This window comes from Pelecanus crispus, chromosome 2 (genome assembly GCF_030463565.1).
Source record: "Pelecanus crispus isolate bPelCri1 chromosome 2, bPelCri1.pri, whole genome shotgun sequence".
Lineage (NCBI taxonomy): Eukaryota > Metazoa > Chordata > Aves > Pelecaniformes > Pelecanidae > Pelecanus > Pelecanus crispus.
Genome location: NC_134644.1, coordinates 22,798,403 through 22,822,230, shown reverse-complemented (window position 1 = coordinate 22,822,230; position 23,828 = coordinate 22,798,403). Strand labels below are relative to the sequence as shown.

Sequence of the window (23,828 nt, the reverse complement as noted above, 5' to 3'; positions counted from 1 at the left end):
TGTTAAAATATTCTCAAAACCTTTTCTTTCAGAAGCTGTAATACTCCCATACTTCTAATAATCTAGCAGGGTTTTGAATTTGGTAGTGAATTGAACAGTATTTGAGTTATGTGTTTCTGGGCATTTTTTATGATAATAATGAGAAAACTTGACCAAATTATTAGAAGCTGCCATTAACACATGCCAAGCTTTGCACCTGAATTGCTTAAAGACTCAGCTCTCCCTGGGCAAGGTCCAGCAGTGATGCTGAGCAGAATCTGCCCCCAGCAGACTGGATCAGGGCAGCCCAACAGAACTAAAGTGGGAAGGTGCTCATCTTTCAGCTTTCAGTCCCCCTTTGCTGTGCAGCATGGAGTATGGAGTAAAAAGTTATTTACTTGAAAGACATTCAACTGGAGGAGCAGGTGGCTGGGCTGAGGGAGAAAGGCAAGTAGTGAAAATCCATTATGGAAGAGGCTGGAGTTATGGAGGAGGAGCTGGGATAGTTGAAGTGAAGTACCCGCAGGGTCTGTGCTCCAGACACAGGGTAAACCATGGGAGGACAAAAACCAGCCAGGAAGGAAGTCAGGGAGGGAAATGTTGTGGTAGCAGTGAGCTGGGAGGAAAACTGAGATGGGATAAAACAACCTGGAGTCAGAAAAGGGAATTGCTTTTGTAAGGTGATGGGAAAACCCCTGTGCAAGGGCAAAAGAAAGAAAACACAAGTGTTACAGCCTGTTCCCTTGTTTGCCCGCATGTACCTCGAGGCAGAAATAGAGTCAGAATCAGAAAATACCATTGTAGCCTGCTGGTAGGTGGCCTCTTCTAGCTGTGGTTCACAAAGAAGATGACAACATACCACTGCTGTGAGTACTTAGTTGGCTCAAGTAGCAAGGTGAGTGGCAATATCACACCATACAGGGGAATTTTTATTTTCTGTTTGTGTGATGAATTTGCTACAAGTCAACAAAAAATGCTATTAAAAGAATATTATTAGGTTTATGAACTCAAGCTGTGCAAAATAAAGGTTAGGAAGTAATAGTAAGAAGGTTAACTGTGCAACTCTTAGTACCTTTAGGTTATGTTTGCTGTGATTCAGTCTTTGGTTATGTATTTGCAGACTATTTTTAAACCAGTCCTCTGCCTTGTTTTTTTTTGAAAAATGTACAGACTAATATTGGGGAATTGGAATTGCTCAGTGAATTGCTGCTTTGCTTGCTATGAAACTTGTACAACGTATGAGGCAAGAAACTTCAGGAAGGCAAATAAAACTAAAAGAAAATAAACTAAACTAAAGAAGAATAGATTTAGACTAGACATAAGAAAGAAATTTCTTACAATGAGGGTGGTGAAGCACTGGAACAGCTTGCCCAGAGAGGTAGTGGAGGCCCCATCCCTGGCAACATTCAAGGTCAGGTTGGACGGGGCTCTGAGCAACCTGATCTGGTTAAAGCTGACCCTGCTCCCTGCAGGGGGGTTGGGCTAGATGGCCTCTAAAGGTCCCTTCCAACCCAAAGCAGTTATTTGACCAAAACTTTTGGTGGCAGTAATTCAATCAGTTTTAACAGGAAAGATTTCTTGAATCCAAGATTGAATTCCTGCTCATAAAGAGGAAACTGCTTCATCACCCATCTTCTGTCCTCCAAGGAGCTCATACCCCAGTAATTAAAACATACATTTGGGATGTAGGACACGCAGAGTCAAGCTTCTGCTGTATCTGGTTTGGAACAGGGATCTGAATTTCAGTCTTAAGCATGCTGAGCACTGGTCTATCTCTGTTGATTCAGCAGATGTTGACTCTCTGTTGAAAAAAGGGATAGCCCCAGTGGGAGAGGAGGGTGTGCTGCCTACGGCCCTGTAACCTACAGCGCTGCAGCGTGACATGCCATGAGCCTCTCTTCTGAACCACAGCAGCCTGCATACCTCACCCAGGGCCAACAAGTAGCCCCGTGGCACCACTGAAGGCTCAGTGCCAGAGATGGCACCCCGAAAAGCTCACCAAGGTAGCGCAGAGCGTGCCGCGCCTGCAGCATGGTGACTGCCCCTGCCTGGAGCCAGGGTTGGTGCCAGTGGAGGATGGAGGCACAGGGGGAAGGGGCATCCCCTTGCTCGCCTTCCTGCGACGTCCCTCCGTGCTGCCTCCCGCTCCACTGCCTGGCTCACCGCGTCAGAGGTGAGGTGCAGCGCTGAGGGGTGGAAGGGGAGACTCTTTTTGCCAAATGAACTGAAGAGCCCAATGCAATAGTGGATTTTGCTTCCTCTGATACAGAATTCCAGTATAGTATTGGACTAGTTATTTACAGGCTTTATAAAAATAGCCATTTTTCCCCAGTGTTTTCTGCATGCCTCAAGCATGATTTGTAGAAGTACTGAGTATCGTGGCTGAAACTGAGATTCAGGTTTTGAACCTGTCCAACAATAATGTATGTCATCAAAATCAGCATGCTTTGTGCGGTAATGCACTGATTTGGAAAATGCAGATGGAAACCAGGCAGTACTTGATGAACTACTGGAGCTACTGTTAGGTACCTTGTGAAATACCAGCCTTATGGCTCCTCATTCCCCACATGTCCTCTTATTTTAGGATCTCTTCTTTGCAGACATTTAACTGCGGAGCTATTCTTTTCATTCCCAGCCTAGCTCAAAGAATTTTTCCCTTCTCTCACATCAGTACTGATATCATGTACTAACAGTACAATGCAGCATCAGGAATGTCCTGGGTCTTAGTACTGACTTCTAAAAGAAGCTTCAAGTTTACGTTCCATTTTGGAAGAAAGAATCCCCAGTAATCAGGATTTCCTGTAAAATGGCTTCCATTTTTCTAGTTTCAATGTAATTTCTACTATGCTAATTACTCTGAAGGATCAGGCACTACATTTGTGACATTGAACCCCCGCAAATTAGTGATAACTTGTGATTATTCTTTGTGATTCAATTTTCTATCTGGAAAATATAAATAATTCCAGCTTCTCACCTAATTGGGATGTTTCAAAGTGAAAAATCATTTTAATGCATCTGTGAAGTACCACCACAGTAAGTTCCTGTCCTGGTTTCGGCTGGGGTAGAGCTAATTTTCTTCCTAGCAGCAGGCATAGTGCTGTGTTTTGGATTTAGTAGGAGAAGAATGTTGATAACACGCTGATGTTTTAGTTGTTGCTGAGTACTGCTTATGCTAGTCAAGGACTTTTCAGCTTCCCATGCTCTGCCAGGTGCACAAGAAACTGGGAGGGGGCACAGCCAGAACAGTTGATCCAAACTGACCAAAGGGCTATTCCATACCATATGACGTCATGCTCAGTATATAAACTGGGGTGGGGGGGTTGGCCGGGGAGCAGCGATCGCTGCTCGGGAACTGTCTGGGTATCGGTCGTCGGGTGGTGAGCAATTGCATTGTGCATCACTTGCTTTGTATATTATTATTGTTATTATCATTATTATATTGTTATTATTATCATTACTATTTTACTTTATTTCAATTATTAAACTGTTCTTATCTCAACCCAGGAGTGTTTCTCACTCTTACTCCTCCAATTCTCTCCCCCGTCCCATCGGGGTAGGGGGAGTAAGCAAGCGGCTGCGTGGTGCTTAGTTGCTGGCTGGGGCTAAACGACGATAGTTCCATAAAATAGCCCACAAATAATTTATTAATTCTATTTTCAGAGAAAGATTAGATCAATGTAGTCTAAATGAGACATGAAACACATATGTGACAATGAAGAGAAAGTCAGTGATTCAATAGCTGCTTATCAGTTGACAGTGTATGGAGTTGTGCACTGATTGAGACAGCAGCCCCACAGAAAAAACTTTATTATATGCTCCTGAGCATGCTGTCTTAGAATACAGAATGCAAAAGGTTTGATTTAAGAAAGCTATCTTGGCATTTCCTAATTCATTAGTATTAGCTTTGCAGCCAGATAATATTCTCTTCTAATACAAGTTTCAGTCATAGATAAATCATTGAGTTGGGACCCAGGTTACCGTAGTTCTTTTCTAATATTTGCTGCAGGTCTGCTGAGGGGTCCTGGGAAATTAGTTCTTTCTCTACCTACATATTCCCTTGTATAAAACAAAAATATTAAGGCCTTTTCTCCAAATCACTGAAAAAAAAAGAATTTCAGCAAACACTGAATTTGTGCTTTTTTTTTTTTTTTTTTTTTTTTTTTTTGTCCAGACTATCTACAATGACGTAGTTCTGGTCCAGATATTTAAAGATGGTATTTATTGCAATAGAATTTGATCTTGTTAATGAAAAACAGGGTTAGGTTTGTTTTGTTTTGTGTTGCTCTGAAGGTCTCCCGGCTACACGGCTGTGGGACATGGGGGAGACGAGTTGCTGTCTCTCTCTCTCTCTTTCTCCTCCTTGGACAGTCATTAGCCTGTGGACTGAGACCCATGTGTTTATTTCCACATCTGGTATAATTTAAAACCAACTTTTTCATATAGCATATATAGCTCCCCAGAACTGCTATATGTTAACCCGAATGCCTCCCCCTTTGCAGGTTCAATGGGAAGCTATTCCTTGACTCATCCGCCTTTGTGTGGCGGTACCTCATGCAGCTAGGCAGTCGAGTGACTGATTTATGCCTCAGTTATGCTCATCTTTGTGAGCAGCAGCTGTAACTGCAGCAGAGAAGGCTATTTCTTAGACTTTTGAAAATATATTCTTGGGTTTTATGTAAGTAGTATTTTAATAAGTGGCTCTTGTTCTATCAATGAGTTAATATAGTATAAATTTAATGTGCTTGATATATTAATACCAAATACTTTTTTCTGGGTAATAAATAAACCTCTTTTTGAGAACAGCTCTTACCTTATCACCCAGTATAGGTTTGCAGTGTCGTGCGTATTGTTCATAATTGTGCATAGCACAGTAAACAGTTCAGTGAGTGCCATTATTTGGAACTGATTTAATATATAAACTACAATTCATTTCAAGGAGGCATAGACAAACAATGTGATAATCAGGAGCAGGAATTGGCATGAGGAACTGGGTTTACAGGATTATAGGGAAGTCTCGATGGGTTTAATGCGACACACACCTATTGACTGAAAGTTTGCTTCTGTAAAGGAATCAGTTAAAAATAGCCTTGGGATTTGTCTCATTGGAAACCAATGCTACCACTGAATATTTATCATTCACTGAGTGTTCCAGTGTAAAATTCATGTATCCAAGAATTTTATAAAAATAGTGTCTGGCTCGTAAAGATTTAGGAGGACAGTATAGTCTTATTTCTCTTCTATATGAAAGCTCATTTTATATATAAAGAGAGATGTTTTCTTGTCAATACTGTTATATGTTTAATATGTGAAATGCTAGAACTAAATTTAAGGAAAGGGCAATTGATTAATTTCTTTGGAGGCCTAGAAGAAATCTGTAATTTTGAAAGGGCTTTTCTCTCCAAGAAAGTACAGAACGTGGTTAAATCTCATTCACCTGAAAATCAGTCCCAGTTGGCTTAGTTAAATTTCTATATGCACACATGCCATTTACAGAAACTGCTGAACCAGCGCTGTGCTTTTGCTGCATTTCGTCAAAAAGACCCAAAACTTTTTCTCATTGTTTCTGTGTACGTTACACTTGTTATAACCTTACCTCATGCTGTATGCTTTGTACGAGAACCTGATTGTCTTGGCTTTTTCCATTCTTTGCTTCATTAATGCTCTCCCTTTCCAGATGTTTTGGGTATGTATACAAGCTTGCAAATTACTTTGCCTGCTGTTTTGTGTTCAGTGCTTTATTTTACCTCACAGAACTGCCGTGTGTTTCTCGTGAGTGACTCACTGATAGACAAAAGCCAATCCTGTACTGTGTTGCTAAGTATTTCTTTTAGAACAGCTTGCTGGTTTTCCTTATTTATTTTCAAGTAATTCTGAAAATAAAGTTGAGATTAACAAGTAAATGCTAAAGATTAGGTTTTCCACTGCAAATTCCTAAGGTGTGCGCACCTAATCTACATATTCTAACACAAACGTATGAATGTTTATGTAAAATATGTCATCATGTGTATGATTGATTGATTGCAGTCGAATGGCTGGGAATCTTTGTTTATTTGCTTTTATGTGCCTATGCAGCAACCCGTCAGGAATCACACGCACCCAATTTGCATGTGCAATTGAGTGCCTACCTTTAGAAAGTTGTCGCTAGAAAATGTATAGAGCTGTCATTCACATCATTAGGTTGATATCCCAGAGTTTTGTTTTCTGAAATGAAACATAAATGCTTGAAGATATAGTAGTGGATTATCAGTGCAAATTTCAGCCTTGTATTTTTATTTTCTTGATATCTGTGTAAAAAGCCAGTTGAATGCTTGAAACTGTGGTAACAATTTTTATATATATATATATACACATTATATACATATACGATAATGTTCTTATGTAGTCTCTATGTTTGGTAATTTAATGACAGTTGTTGTATATGGTAAGTTTCAAGTAAATGCTTCCCTGACTATAAATTAAAAATAAACTTAGAAGACTGCTAGTTAAGCCTCATAAAAATCCTTCCCTACTTACAGAGGCTGTGGAACAGGAATGCAAAACTGGGATTTGACCAAGAGTGTATTTCCATTCCAAAGTTTCAAGGATCTAATATAGTTCAAAGAGAAGAAAAAAAGCGTTCAATGTGTTATGGAAAATCCTGATTGTCCCTTTATAATTAATCTTCAAGATAGCTGGGACAAATGTCCAGAACTCTTACTTGCAGGCATCAAATCCTCAGATATGGTAAAGTAATCTGCTAAACCTGAAGATGCCTTGAACCAGAATGCTGTAATATAGCAGCCAAGAGCTTTTGGGTTATCATGAGGATGTGGCTACACATCTTTTTACACACAGATGGTAAAAGAGTGGCATGAAGATCCTCAACCTGTTATAATTTATCAACCTCACATGTCTCAAAATGTTCTTTTATCCTGCTGGCCCAGCCTTGTTTTTGTTAACATCTAAGGTCAGAGTCTCTCTAATGAATTGTCCTGGTTTCGGCTGGGATAGAGTTAATTTTCTTCCTAGCAGCAGGCATAGTGCTGTGTTTTGGATTTAGTAGGAGAAGAATGTTGGTAACACACTGATGTTTTTAGTTGTTGCTAAGTAGTGCTGACACTAGTCAAGGACTTTCTCAGCTTCCCATGCTCTGCCAGGTGCACAAGAAACTGGGAGGGGGCACAGCCAGAATAGTTGATCCAAACTGACCAAAGGGCTATTCCATACCATATGACGTCATGCTCAGTATAGAAACTGGGGTGGGGGGGTTGGCCGGGGAGCAGCGATCGCTGCTTGGGAACTGTCTGGGTATCGGTCGTCGGGTGGTGAGCAATTGCATTGTGCATCACTTGCTTTGTATACTATTATTGTTATTATCATTATTATATTGTTGTTATTATAATTACTATTTTACTTTATTTCAATTATTAAACTGTTCTTATCTCACCCCAGGAGTGTTTCTCACTCTCACTCCTCCAATTCTCTCCCCCATCCCATCGGGGCAGGGGGAGTGAGTGAGCGGCTGCGTGGTGCTGAGTTGCTGGCTGGGGCTAAACCACGACATGAATTCTCCATGTAGTTCTGCATTAGAAGTTTGGTACTAACTTTCCACTATTCTAACTTAAGAATACTTTTTTAATACAGTATTAGCGAAGTATTTTAATGAAGCTTCCTGAGTGTTTCCAAAGGACATAAGGAGAAAAAAAAAAAATTCTTCATTTCTGTAAATTAGAGAGAGCTCTCAGCAACATGTCACTATATTTTGTCATGGTACTGCACTGAAATACATCGATTTATAACTATCTTGAAACAAAACGTGCTAGAGACAAAGCAATATAGCAGTGTGTTAGAATAATTTTTTAAGGTCACAGATATCCGTATAATAACGAAGATACCTGGATAGGTGAATTAAATATTTTTAGCAAGTTAGCTGTTTGCTTAAGAATACAATTTGCTTCCCTTAAAACTATTCACACCTGTAGGTTGAATTGATCCAGTATTTTTTCTTTCTCCTAGGCTCATGGAATTGATTAAAGTTGGTGTCTGTGTCCTCATTTTATCCAAGACTCAGGGTTTGGGTTGTTCAGCCAGAATGCCAAGAAGTCTGGGTTCATTTCTGTTCTCTGCTAACAGAGGCATGAGCTCATAATTTCCATCACCATGCCAGGGCTATGATCACCTTAATGATGGTTGTCAGTCGGTCCTGCTGAGTCTTAGGCACTTTGCATAATAATTAAACTTTCCCTGGAGAAAGAACTGGAATCCACGTGTTTTGCCTCCCACTCTAAGCATCAGGCTACAGAGTCAGTGTCTCTCCCACTCAGTGAATATGCAAATGTTTTGCGCGTGGCACGCCAGCAGCAGGAGGGATTGAATAGCCAGCAATGGAGTGGTTCCACATCGTATCTGTGGGAAAGGCTGAGCATTTTTATTTGTGTTTGCTCTGAATAAAACAACTAACCTAGGGAACACTTACTGTCTGTCCTGGTTTCAGCTGGGATAGGGTTAATTTTCTTCCTAGTAGCTGGCATAGTGCTGTGTTTTGGATTTAGTATGAGAATAATGTTGATAACATGCTGATGTTTGAGTTATGCTAAATAGTGCTTACAATAAGTCAAGGGCTTTTCAGTTTCTTGTGCTCTGCCGACTGAGAAGACTGGAGATGCACAAGAAGCTGGGAGGGTGCACAGCCAGGACAGCTGACCCAAACTGGCCAAAGGGATATTCCATATCATATGATGTCATGCTCAGTACATAAACTAGGGGAAGGCTGGCTGGGGGGCCACTGCTTTGGAACTGTCTGGGCATCAGTTGGCAGGTGGTGAGCAATTGCATTGTGCATCACTTATTTTGTATGTTCTATTATTATTATTATTTATTATTATTATTACTATTATTATTTTCCCTTCCATTTCTGTCCTATTAAACTGTCTTTATCTCAACCCATGAATCTTTCTTTTTTTTTCCCCCCAATTCTCTCCCCCATGCCACTCGGGAGGGGGGGAGTAAGCAAACAGCTGCATGGTATTTAGCTGCCTGCCAGGTTAAACCGCAACAGTGTCTATGTACGGACCAGAGCTGTAAAAGCCTATAGGGCTACGCTGAGTAATGAGGCATGGTGCAGAAATACCCAAGTTAGTGCCAGCCTGACATGATGATATCCATTATGAACTATGCAGAGACGCTTGCTTGGTCCCCTGGGCAAAATAAATGTTAGACTGCTTGTTTGCCCAGTGTTAGTGTCCCAATTACTCACTAACAGAGTGTAGGGGAGCTTAATGATGGATGCGGCACCTTGCTGCTGCACAGCACCTTCCGGAGCAGCTGCGGTTCTACCTGGCACGGTTGTCTCGGTGCAGCTCTCCCCTGCGCAGTGCTCATCCACTCATGTTTGTGCTGCAGTCTGCTGGTTTCAAGCTTTTCTATTCATAGGCCGTTAAAATTCACTTCCAGTTTAAACCTGGCATAAGAAGCATCGTTCCATGAATGCTATTGTTTCGCTAGCCCAGAGAAATAGGGAAGTAGACATTTTCATGTGCCATTTAGTATTTTTAAATGACACTATCTGTTTTGTATTTTCACATAATTACAGTATTGCATTTCAGGAGCTCTTAGTCCATTATAAATAGTTCTTGGTTACGTTGAGGTTTCCAATCATCACATTGTATCTGTAAATACCACTTGAACGTGTGCGTACATTCAAGGCCATCTGAATTCTGTCTAAACTGAGCCTCAGCAGGCAGAAAGAGGGAAAACCCTGTTTTCCTGCAGCACCTCACCCCACAGCTCCCCTTCCGAGGAGCCCAGACTTGAGCGCCAGGCAGAGCAGCAGACATGCTTCTCTCCTTTCTGCCTTATCCCTCGCAGGAGCCCCATCTGTTAGGCATGAGTAACACATGCAGCCACTTTCCCTGGAAAATACTGTCATCCTCCCACTCCCACCCTCCCCTCTTTATGTAACAAGCTAGTGGCTGAGGGATTTGGTTGAGACCAGGGAAATGTAAGTATATTCACAGAACTACATTTATGTTAGAAATTTGATTAAAACACGTGTAACCCAGGTATCTTCCGGCCCATTGCCTGAGGACTAACTAGAGCATTTATTCCCTCTTGCTTATGTTCCCCTCCAAGACTTTTCCCTTCTTAGCTGGGTACGCTGGAGGGGAGGCACAGAGGGCTCTGCTCCCCAGCATTGCCACTGGTGTGGGGTGGGACAGCTAATCCTGCCTGGAGACCATGAGGCTGAACCTGCCTGGCTGGGGAAGGGATGGAGCCAGCTGTCCCCTGTCCAGCATGACCCTGCTGTTACCTCCCTGCCTACCCGGAGCAGCCTCGGTGCTTGCGGGGAGGAAAGGGTAAGATGAGAAGAAGGAGGCCAAGTGTTTACGTACCTGTGGGGTTTCTCACTGGCTTGCTCCAGAATGCTCACATACCATGTCACTTTCTGGACCACCCTTGGTAGCGTCTTGGTCTCTCCACTTGGTATACAGTGAGCACAGGCATCTAATGTAGTCTGGGATAGCCCGCTGTGGCCAAGTACCTGCATTCTGGTTAGGGCAATACCTAATGTAGGCACTTGGGTGATCTTGGCCACAATATAAGCATGTGTATATACACACATGCTCACAAATTAAAATTTAAAATTTGAATTCTGTCAGTCAAGCTCATGATTTACTTCTTAATCAAGAGGTGTGTGGTCACAACTCAATAGTCATCACTTCCTTTTTGCCTTTTTTTTTTTTTTTTTTTCATTTTCTTGGATTTCAGGTATGACCTTTATCCATTTCTCAGCTGGTTTTTTTTTGGTACAATACTTTCTATGTGCTTTTAAGGCACTGGGGATATATTGCACATTTGTTTCTTTTGCCTTTGTTTTGGAATTCCTGAGGCTGCCTTAAGCTTCTCATTTCTTTAATTATATTAATGGAATTTTGTGATTAATTATTTTGAAGTAAGTGTGCTTGTATAAAAGAATTAGCATAAGAAAAATCATGGCTACTGATGTCTGTTCTCCTTAATTTATAAAACTCTTTGAAAGCCATTTGTGCAAGGTGTTGCTAATCATTTTTATATGACATGCATTGACATGGGTATGTCCTTTTCATGCTATACATCTGTAATATCAGGAGTTCTGTTTAGAAAAAGAGAACGCTTTGTCTCTATGGCTGTTGCTGTCCAAGCAATAATTTACAAATCTGTTTCTATGAGCAGAACAGTGCCACCAATACCAAAGAGAAGTAGACAAGGTCAAACTGAATAGGCTATTAAAGTCATACTGTACTCAATTGACAGTATGTGAACTTCACTATTCCTGCTGAAGATCAAAACCTCTTTGCTGCGTATAGGCAATGTTTTGTGATTTCTAATTTGGCCTTTGCAGGCCAGAAGCATGGCCATTTTGCATTGCATCCCCATCACAAAACTGCCATCTCATCAGGGTCTTCCTAAAAGGTAGTGCTGATGTAGCCACTTCTCTGTCAAGTTGGGTGTGCCAGTGACTCCTGGCTGCTATGGATGCTTTCTGTCCCGGTTTAAAGGAGGGTTGTGTTTCTCCAACTGAGTAGAGAGGAGAATCTTCTTTTGCCATGGCATTGTATAAGTGACCCTAAATTCCAGCACAGTTCATCTTATTGGTGAATTGAATAGATGCAATGCAGTATTGCTGTGGTTTTGCCTTTACTTTAGGTGAGATTATTGTAATGAACTGTTAGAGATTTTTTGCTTGAAATTCATTTGTAAGGTCCAGCTCGTGTAAAGAATATTTGTCTGCCCCATAGTGGGATAAGCCATTTACTTGTGCTCTCATTGCACTGAATTTCTATTCATTTCAGGGTACAGTAAGGATATTTGAAATTAATATATGGGAGTGAGTTTAAATGTGCAATATTTAAAGTTGGCTAGGAGATGTGGTGTTCTTGTTTCTTAGAGCTGAATCCCTATTGTAATAATAACTAGTTGAGTGCTCCTGTCATTTAAAATATGTTCCCTTTCTGATTACCAAGGAGGCCATATCAAATAGGTTGTAAGGGTCACTTTAAAATCTGATAGCTTATTTCTGGTTTTGAGTGTTGTAGCTGGGCTGCCAGCATGTCATGATGATTGTCACAGTAGATCTAATTATGTTTATGCCTCTCGTTATGATTGGCAAATATAATTTATTGGAGTTAACTGTTATAGCCTCACTGTTATGCCTCTCCAGTACATCAGAAGGGACATTATTATAAATAGATGGTATTCATGGAGGTGGGAAAATTGCTAAGCTCTTACTGTGCTGCTTTGAAGATTACACACTGTCATTGTTCTCAGCTCCCTATTTTAACTACCAGTGACATTTGTGTTACTATGCCCACATGACATTTAGGGTTCTTTGCTTACTTTGGTCAAAAGTTTGAGAGAAAATTTGTGTTGGGTGTCTTGTTGGGAAAGAACCTTTGCAGGTACAGAATTTGTTTTCTGAGAGATGTTGCTAAATAAAGATGAAAGCCAAAGCTGCAGCAGTAGATAAAGCCTTTGTCATCTAATAAGAGAAGCTACTATTATTTAAATAATTGCAACAATCTTATGTGTAGTAAAAAGTTAGAATACAAGGAAGATTTCAAGAAAAATGCAGGCTTTTCCAGAAGCTGAAGTAGTAATCTGAGGGACAGGAGATCAGGACCTCTTCAGCAACCTCTGTGGCATTTTTTCCATCCATTTTTGACTGGAGAGGTAGAGGCACAGCATATTAGTTCATCAACCATGCAGTGCAGTTCCTTGAACTTTTCTCCTATACCCAAGTTATGAAAAATAAATACGGAAATACTTTTTAATTGATGGAAAAAATATCTCTCCATCTTTGGACTCAGGTGGAAACCATTGGTTCATAGGATCATAGTCCTATGTAATTATTGCCCTAGGTATGTTTCACAGTAGAAGATACCCTGAGGCATACTCTGCCGTGGCAAAGGGTTGTTTCAAAAAGTATAGCAGGAAATCTAGTTCACAGGCATGTATTCTATACTGGCAGAAAAGTGCTTCCAAAACTGAAACAAATACTGCTTCTCCAGAAAAAAATATGATACAAGGGCAAAAAGACAGATTTTGCTGGTTATAAATTGTCTTGAACAAGGGGTTTTAGCAGTTGGGAATGGTCGTAAAACGATACATTAACTGATATTGTTATACTGACTGAAGTGTTGAGCCTGGTTTGAAATTGCAGGAAAGCAATCCAAACACATCATCAGAACAGTATGACAAATTATCTCTGATATGTTTATTCTAGTTGTCATTTGGACTTAAATTAGGGATAGACTATTGACTATCTTTTACTAAATCACTGAGACAGTAGTATTCAGTCATTTGAACAATATGTAACAAAGTTGCAGAAAATTTAATCGTGAATATGCTAAGAACCATCAGAAGTTCTGTCTTCAAAAATGTGGTCCTAATTCAGGCAGCAGCTGGGTCAGAGTGCTTTTATTGACAAGCAGGAAAGCACACACTGATGCTTTCCATACCAGCATGCCGCGCACATCTTGCAATGTTCTCTGCTGTAAAAGACTGATTGACATGTACTTGGCCAAAATTGGAGATAACTACAAAGAGATGGAGGTGATCTCTAATAGATCCAAAACAATGTCAACCTCCTCCAACAGAGAGCATCATATATAGATTTTCTGATGGCCATTTAAGATGTTACGTCATTTATAAAATGGTCATAGTAGTCTCCTATTGATTTGAAACCGAAAGACTTTAAGCTAAATGGAGACTAGCTGGGATGCTTTGCTCTGTCTTGGAAATTTTGCAACCTTATCATGGTACTTAATTTATTCAGTTGCTATTCGAAGATAACAAAAATCAATCTCTTCACGCCTCTTGAAAGAGACGTTCGCTATAGAAAACTCTCTAGCCAAATCAGATAGGCTGTGTTTTCAGGCAAACATAATGCTTTTGGCCGGCACAATAGATAAAATGCTGATAGTGTAATTTCAAGAAACTCTCTAATAAATAAGGTTTTGGTACCTTTTGTTGACATTTAAGTTTCTGTTGGTTATCTTCTAATATTTACTTTGAATGGGCTAGATATCTAATCTGGTTTTGGTTCATGGAGTGTGCACAACCTTTAACAGAAAACCTATATCAATTACAATCTTCTCTGGCCCTATAACTTTCTTTATAGACTTGCACAAATCACTCAACCTTTGTAATTTCTTTGTGAAGTCAGCCTATAGCAATATTTGAGCAGGAAAATGTGATTCCATTTCAAGGATGATTTTGCTATTGTAAGATTTAGTTTTGTTTTATTTGGGAATGAAGACAGTTTCTACATCACTTGTGAAAGTGGATGCAATCCATCTGTCTTGGAGAGGTTTGACCTGGAAAATATGGCCAATCAGGCAGGGTGCTGAGGAGCTGGGAGTGTGAGTTACCAGAAGGCAAGACGATTTTTTCAGGGAAAATCACCTTTCCAGAAGTCGTGTGAGGAGGATACTATAGCATTATTTGGATTATTTTTAAATTGTTTTCTTTAAAAAGTGTTTTACACATAGTAATCATATTTGTAATATGGTACCATGCTGAGGCCAATATATGAAGGAAACTGTTTTCCAGAGCTTTGATAAGTTGAAGTAAATGGAAAAACTGGAGCTTCTGCTAATATAGACACCTCAGTATGTCTTAATGCCTATCTCGGGCACTGCAGTTTGAGCACATTGCTTACTACGTAAGATTAAAGTCTGAGCTGAAGTTATTTACGTGTAGGAAATCAATGGTGCAGTAAGATGTGATGCAGCGAGCATTCTTACCTCTTTTTTTCTTACATGTGTGGACTGGGGTCTTATAAGAAGGTGTCTCTCCAGGCTGGGATTGCAGGAAGTGGTGGAGGTGAGATGGGCAGGCAGTGCTGCCTGCAAAGGCCACAAACCTGGGGCAAAATGCTCTCGTTAACGTTGCATTCATTTCCCTAGCAACCCAGGGACATGGGGACGTGCACGGCTGACAACCCCTGCCAGCCTGAGGTGGAGCAACACACCAGTCTACCACATTTTTACGTTTCTTAAAACTAATCGCCTTTTAATATTTTCATAACTCTAATTTTCTACTTATCTGCAGCTGAAGTTCAAAGTGAAATTGAACGGATTTTTGAATTAGCAAGGACACTGCAGCTGGTAGTGCTTGATGCTGATACCATTAACCACCCAGCTCAACTAAGCAAAACCTCTCTGGCTCCCATTATTGTATACGTAAAGATTTCTTCTCCTAAGGTAAATATTTTACTGATACTCATGCTGTTTCAGGCTTTTTTTTTTTTTTCCTTGGTCTTAAATGCAGATAATCACATGTCCTCATTAAAGTTCAGAGCTATAAATTGTTATTCCTTCCCTTTGGATGGTGAAATATTATTAATCAAAAAAGAAGTATATTAGCTCTGGTGTTACCAAAACCCATTTTGGACAAGAGGGTTTTTTTTTTTTTAAATTGGGATTGTGCTTTTAGTATCAATTATGTAAGTAATGCTAACAGTTTGTTAAATGAAAATAATACAGAAATGAAAGAAAGATTTTCACATAATGAATATCAGACTGACTGGTAAACTTTAACATCTCCTGGTAATGTACTCTTTCATTCTGCAAAAAAACCTTCACAGACCTTGTGAAGAGGCATTTGAAAGAGAAGAATGAATTATGGGAAGAGAACTCAGGAGAGCAATTAAAGAATTTCAACATAGAAACAAACAAAACCAGAAGCAGCAGAGGAAAATAGGAGAGGAACTTTTAGTGTTCATAACAGGAAAGGAGATGTTGGGAAGTAAATGAAAATTAGCTTGTTCTGGATGCATACAGCATGGGAAATGTTCCTGATGCCAGCAAATGAAGAATTCGATCTGCTCAAGTGAACAGTTAAAAATGTAAACATTTTAAGTGGTTACATATGTACATTAAGTCCGAAGCTGCTCACTTTTATTCATGTCTTATTTTTCACAGGTTTTACAGAGGTTAATAAAATCTCGAGGGAAGTCTCAGGCCAAACACCTTAATGTTCAGATGGTGGCAGCTGATAAACTGGCACAGTGTCCTCCCGTGAGTTACTGTTAATTTATGTCTCAACTTTGAAAGGTGCCTTTCTCTTCAAACACGAGGTTAATTACGTGATTTCTGGGAATGTTTGCCCTCTTCTGGCCATATTTCACTATTGCTTTTTTGCAGAATGCCTCCTGAGGTCTCTGGGCTCTGCACAAGGGTGCAGGGAAAAACAGTTCTACTCACAAGCAGTTATTAGGATGTGTGCTGAATACATTCACCACTCAAACAAGCTGAGCATTTGTTTTACTTGATAATTCTTTTGGGGTTATTGGTCTAAAAATGAACCCTCTTAGTGACTATGATTTATCTCTGGCAGTTTATGGTAAAGCCAGTGGTTTGGGTAGCTCCCCTTGGGCGTATGTCACCACAGCCAATCACTGCTGGTGTTCTTGGTCACAGTTTTGGCAGATGTGTGGGGTATTGCGTAGCTGAGAGCTCTGCAGTTATTCTGTTGATGTGCAGTGAAACAAATTCTTTCAGCTTCCACCTATAAGTGGAGATGATGAGACCCCAGCTGTGTTTTAAACCTGACAAGCATTGTTACCTGCATACTCAACTGTCAAGAGTATGGGTAAGAGACCAGAAGATGAAGGTTCAGTTCAGTTGCAGATATGGGAATTTGCTGTGGTTATGGACCTGAGAGAGGGGGATGTTTTCATCATTTAAGTTCAAGCATCTCAGTTAAGAGACTAGTCTCCTCAGGTCCCCAAGAAGTCAATAAAGAATGTTGGAGACCTGCGTAGGCTCTCAAAGCTGCCTTCAGGAGGACTTCTGTCTCCCTAACCAGGGAGAGAACAGAGGAAACTCGCCTCCTAACTTTAGATGCCTAAAATTAGACTGTGTGACTAATCTCTTACCTAATATTTGTACAACACTTGGAAACTGGATGATCTGTATTACTTGTGTTTCTTACTGTTATTAGTTATTGGTCTTAGTTTGTCTTAGTCTTCTCTTAGTTATTCTAGATATGGGGAGTGAACCCCTTTTCTTGCCATTCCATTTTGTTCCAATAGCTAAAAATGTCACTATTTAACCTTGCTTTCTGGATATTTGAGTTTTAAGATTTGTTCAAGCTACCTCTAACTATCTTTGTTGATTGATTGTGCATTACTAAGTGGAAGTCATGAGGATTTGCTTTAGCAAGTGTAACATTAGTGCTAGTTATGATGGCTGTCTTTTGTATCAATTGCATTTAAAAAAAAAAACAAACCCAAAACAGAAGGGTGAAATATCTTAGCACAAGTGTTAGGAATGTGGTTCATTTTTGATGAACGGAAAGTGTGGTCATCCATGTCTCTAACTGATCTCCCTTTAGCTGGTGGTTATTCTCACTAAAACCTTTCCTTTATCAGGAAATGTTCGATGTAATTCTTGATGAGAACCAGCTTGAAGATGCTTGTGAGCACCTTGCTGACTATCTGGAAGCCTACTGGAAGGCCACACATCCACCTAGCAGCAATCCTCCTAACCAGCTTCTCACTCGCACACTTGCAACAGCCACTCTTCCTATTAGCCCAGGTCCAAATATTAATTTACAGGTACAGTTTTTATGCCATCTCTTCTTTTTTTTCTATCAACTTCTTCCTCTTCCAAAGCACGGTGGTAGCCTGATGTTAGAATATGCTGAATACATCTTACTGTTGTTGATAGAGTAAGAGCTTTTTCAGTAGACATGCACCCATTTTCAGTATAAAAGGCAAATACAGGCACATTATTGTTACTGCCATTGTATTCACAATAGCATGTGTTTGTGTATTGACTAAGGGGCTGGTTTTGATTCCAAGGACTAAGCCAGCCTGACTGAAAACATATGGTGATGTGAAGTGGAATACTTAAGATTTCATTGTGCCCAGGACACCACTGTGCCAGTAATATGTGTACCAGCCATGAGCGTTTTTATAGCTGGCCATATGTAATCCAATCAGAGGAATAAAACGGCTAATACTACGCACGTTACAGCCTCTGGTAACTCTCTGACTGATGGGCACACTATCGCTAATAGGCAAATCCCAGCCCCAGAGGCCCTGCATGACAAATTAGGTTATGTACAGAGCAGATCCACAAATGTGGAGGGAATCTGTTCCTATCTTCCCACAGGCTACAGAGTTGCAGAGGTTGAAAATGACTGATTGTATTAGTGAAGTCTCAAGGTCAAAGTGGCCCTTCCAGTGTTTCCTTTGTTCTTTTATTCATTGGCCATTGCTGTGAAAAGTACATACTTCCTTCAAGCCAAACTCTTACATAAAACCCCAGTCCCGCTGCACGTTGTGCAGAAGGACCTTGAGAGGCAGTATGTTCTGAACAGCAAGGGTACTGTCTAGTGAGCTGGGATAAACAGGCTTTATTCCCACCTCTGCACTGACCTGCCTGGTGACTTTGGGCATATTTTGTCCTCTCTTTTCTCCTTCAACTTTTGCTTTGTATAATTGTATTAAGGTTTTCGGCATAAGGAGATCCTCTCCTTTGTATATGTGTTGCATGACATGAAATTAAGTCTTTAAAGATGCTACTTCATTATAAATAGTGAACGACACCTTGAGGCTGAGAAGATCACATGGGGGTTAAAAGACATCTGTCCCAGCTCAAGTAATGGCTTACTACATCTAAATTTCCATCAAAGTTCCATATATGCTCATGTTACATACCTATGTCGGTTAAAATTCATAACTTTCGCTAACAAAAATGCCTCCTTTTAGAAAATCAAAGAAAAAAATATATCTGCACCCAAATTAAAATGCCAAAAACTTGCTTTTAGTTTTTATGGTCTTGCAAAACAATTTTTTGCGTTGTTATTTCCCGTTAGAAGCCCACAGACTTGACAGGTTTGTTCTTTAACAAGAAAAATTGCTTCAGCTGCCTTGCAGGCTATCTCCTCTTGCTTTCAAAAGCAGTGGCAGGAAAAGAGACTGTAAGCTATAGCTCATTTCTGCCTTTTTTCTGTCCTCAGAGCTGAAACACCCTGAAAAAATTGTGAGCTGGAAGAATTTCTGAGTATGAAATTCAGTATTGTTGTGTGCAGACTTGCTAGATAAACTTTCTTTGCTTTGTAGACATGTTTATTATTTTGCTCAAGTTTTTTTTTTTTTCCTTTTGAGTGTGGATTTATAGTTCACTTGCTTATTTTATTAACCACATTCTCTGGAGGAACTATACAGATTTTTAATAACACTTTTCTGAATGTTGTGCTATCTCCTTACAAATTAACAGATTTTTATTTTAAGGACTAAAAACGAGAATGTATTTGCAGTTTCACAGTTTGTTTGCAGGTCTACTAATCCAAAAGTGTGAAGCAACGGGGGTCCCTTATGGAACACAGAACTTTTCCGTTCCTTTTGTTTCATTTTCCTATGATACATTTTCAGCTGACATCTCAAACCTGAGCCTGTCATGGTCTTGGAATAGAGTGGGTTTATTTTCTAATCACAGTGGCTGAACCCATTCTCTCAATAGTGTTAAGACCTTCTATTTGGAGAATTTTAAAGTCTGTGTCTGTGCCGTTTTTGTGGACTGCTCTGCAGAGAAAAACCATGCCACCAACCATTTGACCTGGAGTGGTCACATCCTCACTGCAAAGCATTAGAGTCATTCTCCCCCGGGTCTAATGCAGCACCCCTTTGCCATGAGATATAATTGGGTTTTGTGGTTTTTCAGTCCCAGGTGTACATTGTAATGAGAGATTTGTGTTGCCAGCTGCCAGAGTGGTATTTTTATAGCACAATGCTGACTGTGTGCATTGCATGGCACGAGGTACTTGAAGGTGTGAGGCCTCCTGGGACTGTTTAAAATTAAGTCGGTGAAGACCATATACCTCCTGTCTATCTGATGGAGAGCTTTGCAGCAAACTTTCCTGACAACTGTTCTCAAGTTTCCTCTTGTAGGGAAATAGTTGGCTAATTCCAAAAAGACGACTGGAGCAACCTCACACACATATGGTGCAGGCGATTAGCGACCACTGAATGGAAATAGGGAGCAAGCCAAATTGACTCGGTGGACACAGACTTCTCTCTCCTCTTTCAACACTGCTTGCACTTCTTTCCAAGAATGCCTACTTCTTTGAAATTACAACCTGTATAATGAAATGGGCTTATCTCAAATTTTCTCCATTTTAGGCAAAAAACCTTATGATATTGGGCCATAAAATTCCTTCGCTGCAGAATCTAATCCAAATCAGAGCCCTAATTTGGTTATGAACCACAAAGCCAGACCCTAATCCAGATTCAAACGTTACCTGCTCAGTGTTCCTGTAATATTTAGGGAAAGTTACTGTCAATTAATTTGCCCATAAATCCCAATAGCCCTAACACTATTCTGAAATCGCAGGTATTGGTTCTAAATTTATTAATCATGCTTCTCCACATGTACTTGTCATAACAGAGAAGATGCATCTGAGTTTGTAAAAGTAGCATTCTGTTCAAAGCGTGTTCAAATTTTGCATTTTTTCTCAAACCACAGTAATGACAGATTTTATTAGTCACAACTATATATAAATAGCTACATACATATTTGGCATTTGACCATACAAGAATTAAAGGGTTTCACTTGTGTACCCAGTTTATATGCCTTAAAAACAGTTATGGTTGTGAACTAATAAAAATGTGTTTACACATCCAAAAGCAGGCATTGCTTTAGACTCTTTAGCTTTTCACTTGATTCCATTTATAATTCACCTCCATTGAGTCATTTCTCTTCATCTTGAACACATCTATTCATGTTTGCAATTACTACATTCCTTTTCTGGCAAATCAGAATCATCATGAGAATCATAAAAACAGGAACAAAAAAGAAATTTGACTGCTCTTTCTCTTGTTCTCATCTATACCATTTGTTTCAAATTAGGAACACATGGAACAACCAACTAGTCGCTAGGAAGTTTACAGAAGAAAATGTTGTCTTAGAAAATGAAGATTTGTCAAACTTATCAAATTGCTGATTTGAAATATGTTGCTTTTTATAAGTTTATGATAAAATACAGATTTGTTCCTGTCCAGTTTCCCGTCATTTTACTTTTTAGGTTGCTAGGAAACCCACCTGCCTGGATCTATGGCTGAAGGACAAAATTTCCTCCTTCCCTAGCTCTTTTCCACAAAATAGAAAGACACAAAGAAGATATATCCGTGAGCTGCCCTGGAGGCAATCCTTACTTTTAGACAGCTCTGAACATAGGAGGGCAAACTTTAGACTAACTTTGGTAAATTCAGAACAGTCTCACAAACAAATGCCTGTATAACTGTTAAAACCTACTTTAATTTTGTGCCAGTAGAGATGATTTTGTCTTGACGTTCTTCACCTCACGTGAGAAGGATAATTCAATTTCACCATAAACTATTTTTTAAAATTTTGCAATTAAGCTTGAAAAGTCTTTGGCTGTGGTTTGGGAATAAAAGCAGGTTAATGTAAGGAAACCCCCAAATGAGTTAAATAATGCCACTTGTTCGTTTTGCAGTGATTTCAAAGCATTATGCTGGTGAAGAGTAGGTTTGTTATTACCTGGTAATTTTTATTTCAGTCTTTTAATAGCAGTGGTGTGTTAGGAAATTGTATAGGTGATAATATCTCTCTCCTCCTGCTTTTCTTGGCAATGGTCTGTATTCTTGAGCTCTTAAAATTATGAGGTCAAAGTTTAATTTTTCATTACCATGAAGAAATGGAATTATTGCTGAGAAAAACAGAAGGTCAGTGATACTATTAGTATCATAATACAAACTTTTTTCATACCAGATTCAATTGCATTTTTTTCTTTAACAAAAAAGAAAAAAAAAAGAAAGCTACTTTAAAATAGCCAAGGTTTTGTACTTTGGTTCTCTGCTGGAATCCACCTCCTCAGCCCTCTGAAATCACTTTCCCATAGTGGCTGTTTCCAAGTAGGTATCTGCAAACTCTCAACTGATATCTGCCTTCTCCTGGCATGATATGTCCTCTTTAATTTCTCTGCAGTTTGTCCTGCTTCTGCATGCTCTCTTTTTGTCTTTTGGAGTGTGGTAGGCAGTTACTGCTAACTGCAAGAGTCAGAAACATCACAGGAGATGAGAAAGTGTCACAGAATAACTCAAGTGCCACCCTCCATTCTGATGAGAGTGAAGGGAGTTGTTTGTATTATAATACTGAATTTTCAGTAAAAGTTGAATTCTAATGGTTTTTTCTAGTTTAGATTCGAAGTGGATTGTTGTGTACTTACATTTTATTGGTTTTATGATACTTTCTAGTTGAATTTGATATTGGGGAAAATTTTTAAATGTGTGCTTCATGTGTGTGAACTTACTGCTGGTTGTGATAGCAGGGATCTCAAGGAGACCAGAGGAATGACCATTCAGTCCCTGAACGCAGCGGTTCACAAATTGAAGAGGAAGCACGGGTTGAACCCATCAAGAAATCCCAGCATCGCTCCTCCTCAAGCCAACACCACAACCATCGTGGTGGTGTTAGAGGCCTTTCTAGGCAAGAAACTTTTGACTCGGAAACACAAGAGAGCAGAGATTCGGCTTACGTAGAGCCAAAGGAGGACTACTCACATGAGCACGGTGACCACTATGATTCTCACAGGGATCACAATCATAGAGACGAGTCCCATGGGAGCAGTGATCACAGACATAGAGAATCAAGGCATCGCTCAAAGGAGAGGGACCGCGAGCAGGACCACAATGAATGCAACAAACAGCGTAGTCGTCATAAATCAAGGGACCAATATTGTGACAAGGATGGGGAAGTGATATCGAAAAAACGTAACGACGCAGGAGAATGGAACAGGGATGTTTACATCCGTCAGTAACTTTTGCCTCCGGCAGTCTTGTGTTTCTTTGAAGTCTTGTAACAATGCCCCTTGAAAATATCTTTGGGTTCTTCATTGCAGAACATATGGTATCCTTCTGTATGCTGATTTGTATTGCTGTTGCTTGCATAGCAATAGCATGAAATAGAATATTCATATACTTATTTTTCTGGTTAGTGCTATATGAATTAGCATAGCACAACTGCAGAGTTCCTGATGTTGTACTATGCCATTTTTCAAGCTGTTTTTTGGTAGCTGCCACTTGAACAATATCTGTTGCCATCAAGGTGTTGTTAGTGTTTTTTAAAAAAAGGTACATTTGATGTTTAATAACTTCCCGTGTATTCAGCAAGCCCGAATCAGCACATAAAAAAAATCTAAAACTTTTTGTCTGCTCTGATTTTTAATTTGTATGCACTTGACTTGCATATTGATTTAAGAGCCCCTATCTGTTGCTTGTACCTCTGGTGGACTCCATTTGAAGACAGAATTCAGTCTTGCCTTACACACAGGGGATCATGAAGTCAAAATCTATTTTCTATGTACTGGTACTGTGTACTGTATATACAGTTTATAAATGTTATTTCTGCAGACACCTTCTTACTATATAAGTTTGATCACACTGTTTTAGAGTCCTAATGCCAAGTCAGCAGATCTGCTTTTGAATTACTGGCAACTGGAACTAGCCTCATTTAGGAAATCTGCAACAGTGTTCAATCTAAATACATTTTCTTCTGTAGCAGAAAGCTTATACTTATTGTAAACACGAATGAGTGCTTGAGATAAAGCGTCTAACTCTTCTACCTTATGCTGTCCTTGCAAACCCAACTTTGCATTTTAAATTTATGGTGAAGATAACGAACTTACCGCTATAAATTATTCTTCTCTGTACAGGTGACAAAATTGCAATGGACACAGCTTAATTTTTGTTCTATTGTCAGAATAATAGAGCACACATGACAGAGGTGTGTATGTGAGTGGGTGGGTGGATGGGCGTACGTCTGCATGTGCACGTTAGGCAGCAAAGTGTGAGAATCTACTGA

General features: G+C 39.8%; 1 protein-coding gene across 4 annotated transcripts in view; it reads left to right on the top strand.

Annotated features, from left to right (window-relative positions):
• CACNB2 (calcium voltage-gated channel auxiliary subunit beta 2) overlaps nt 1–22,785 on the top strand; it is a 257,342-nt gene extending 234,557 nt beyond the window's left edge. For all 4 annotated transcript variants that reach the window (XM_075706432.1, XM_075706431.1, XM_075706434.1 and 1 more), the window contains 4 exons: nt 15,049–15,200; nt 15,921–16,016; nt 17,372–17,557; nt 22,297–22,785. In XM_075706432.1, the coding sequence (XP_075562547.1) occupies nt 15,049–15,200; nt 15,921–16,016; nt 17,372–17,557; nt 22,297–22,785 (923 nt within the window). The remainder of the gene's footprint in view (nt 1–15,048; nt 15,201–15,920; nt 16,017–17,371; nt 17,558–22,296) is intronic.
• The last annotated feature ends 1,043 nt before the right edge of the window (nt 22,786–23,828 follow it).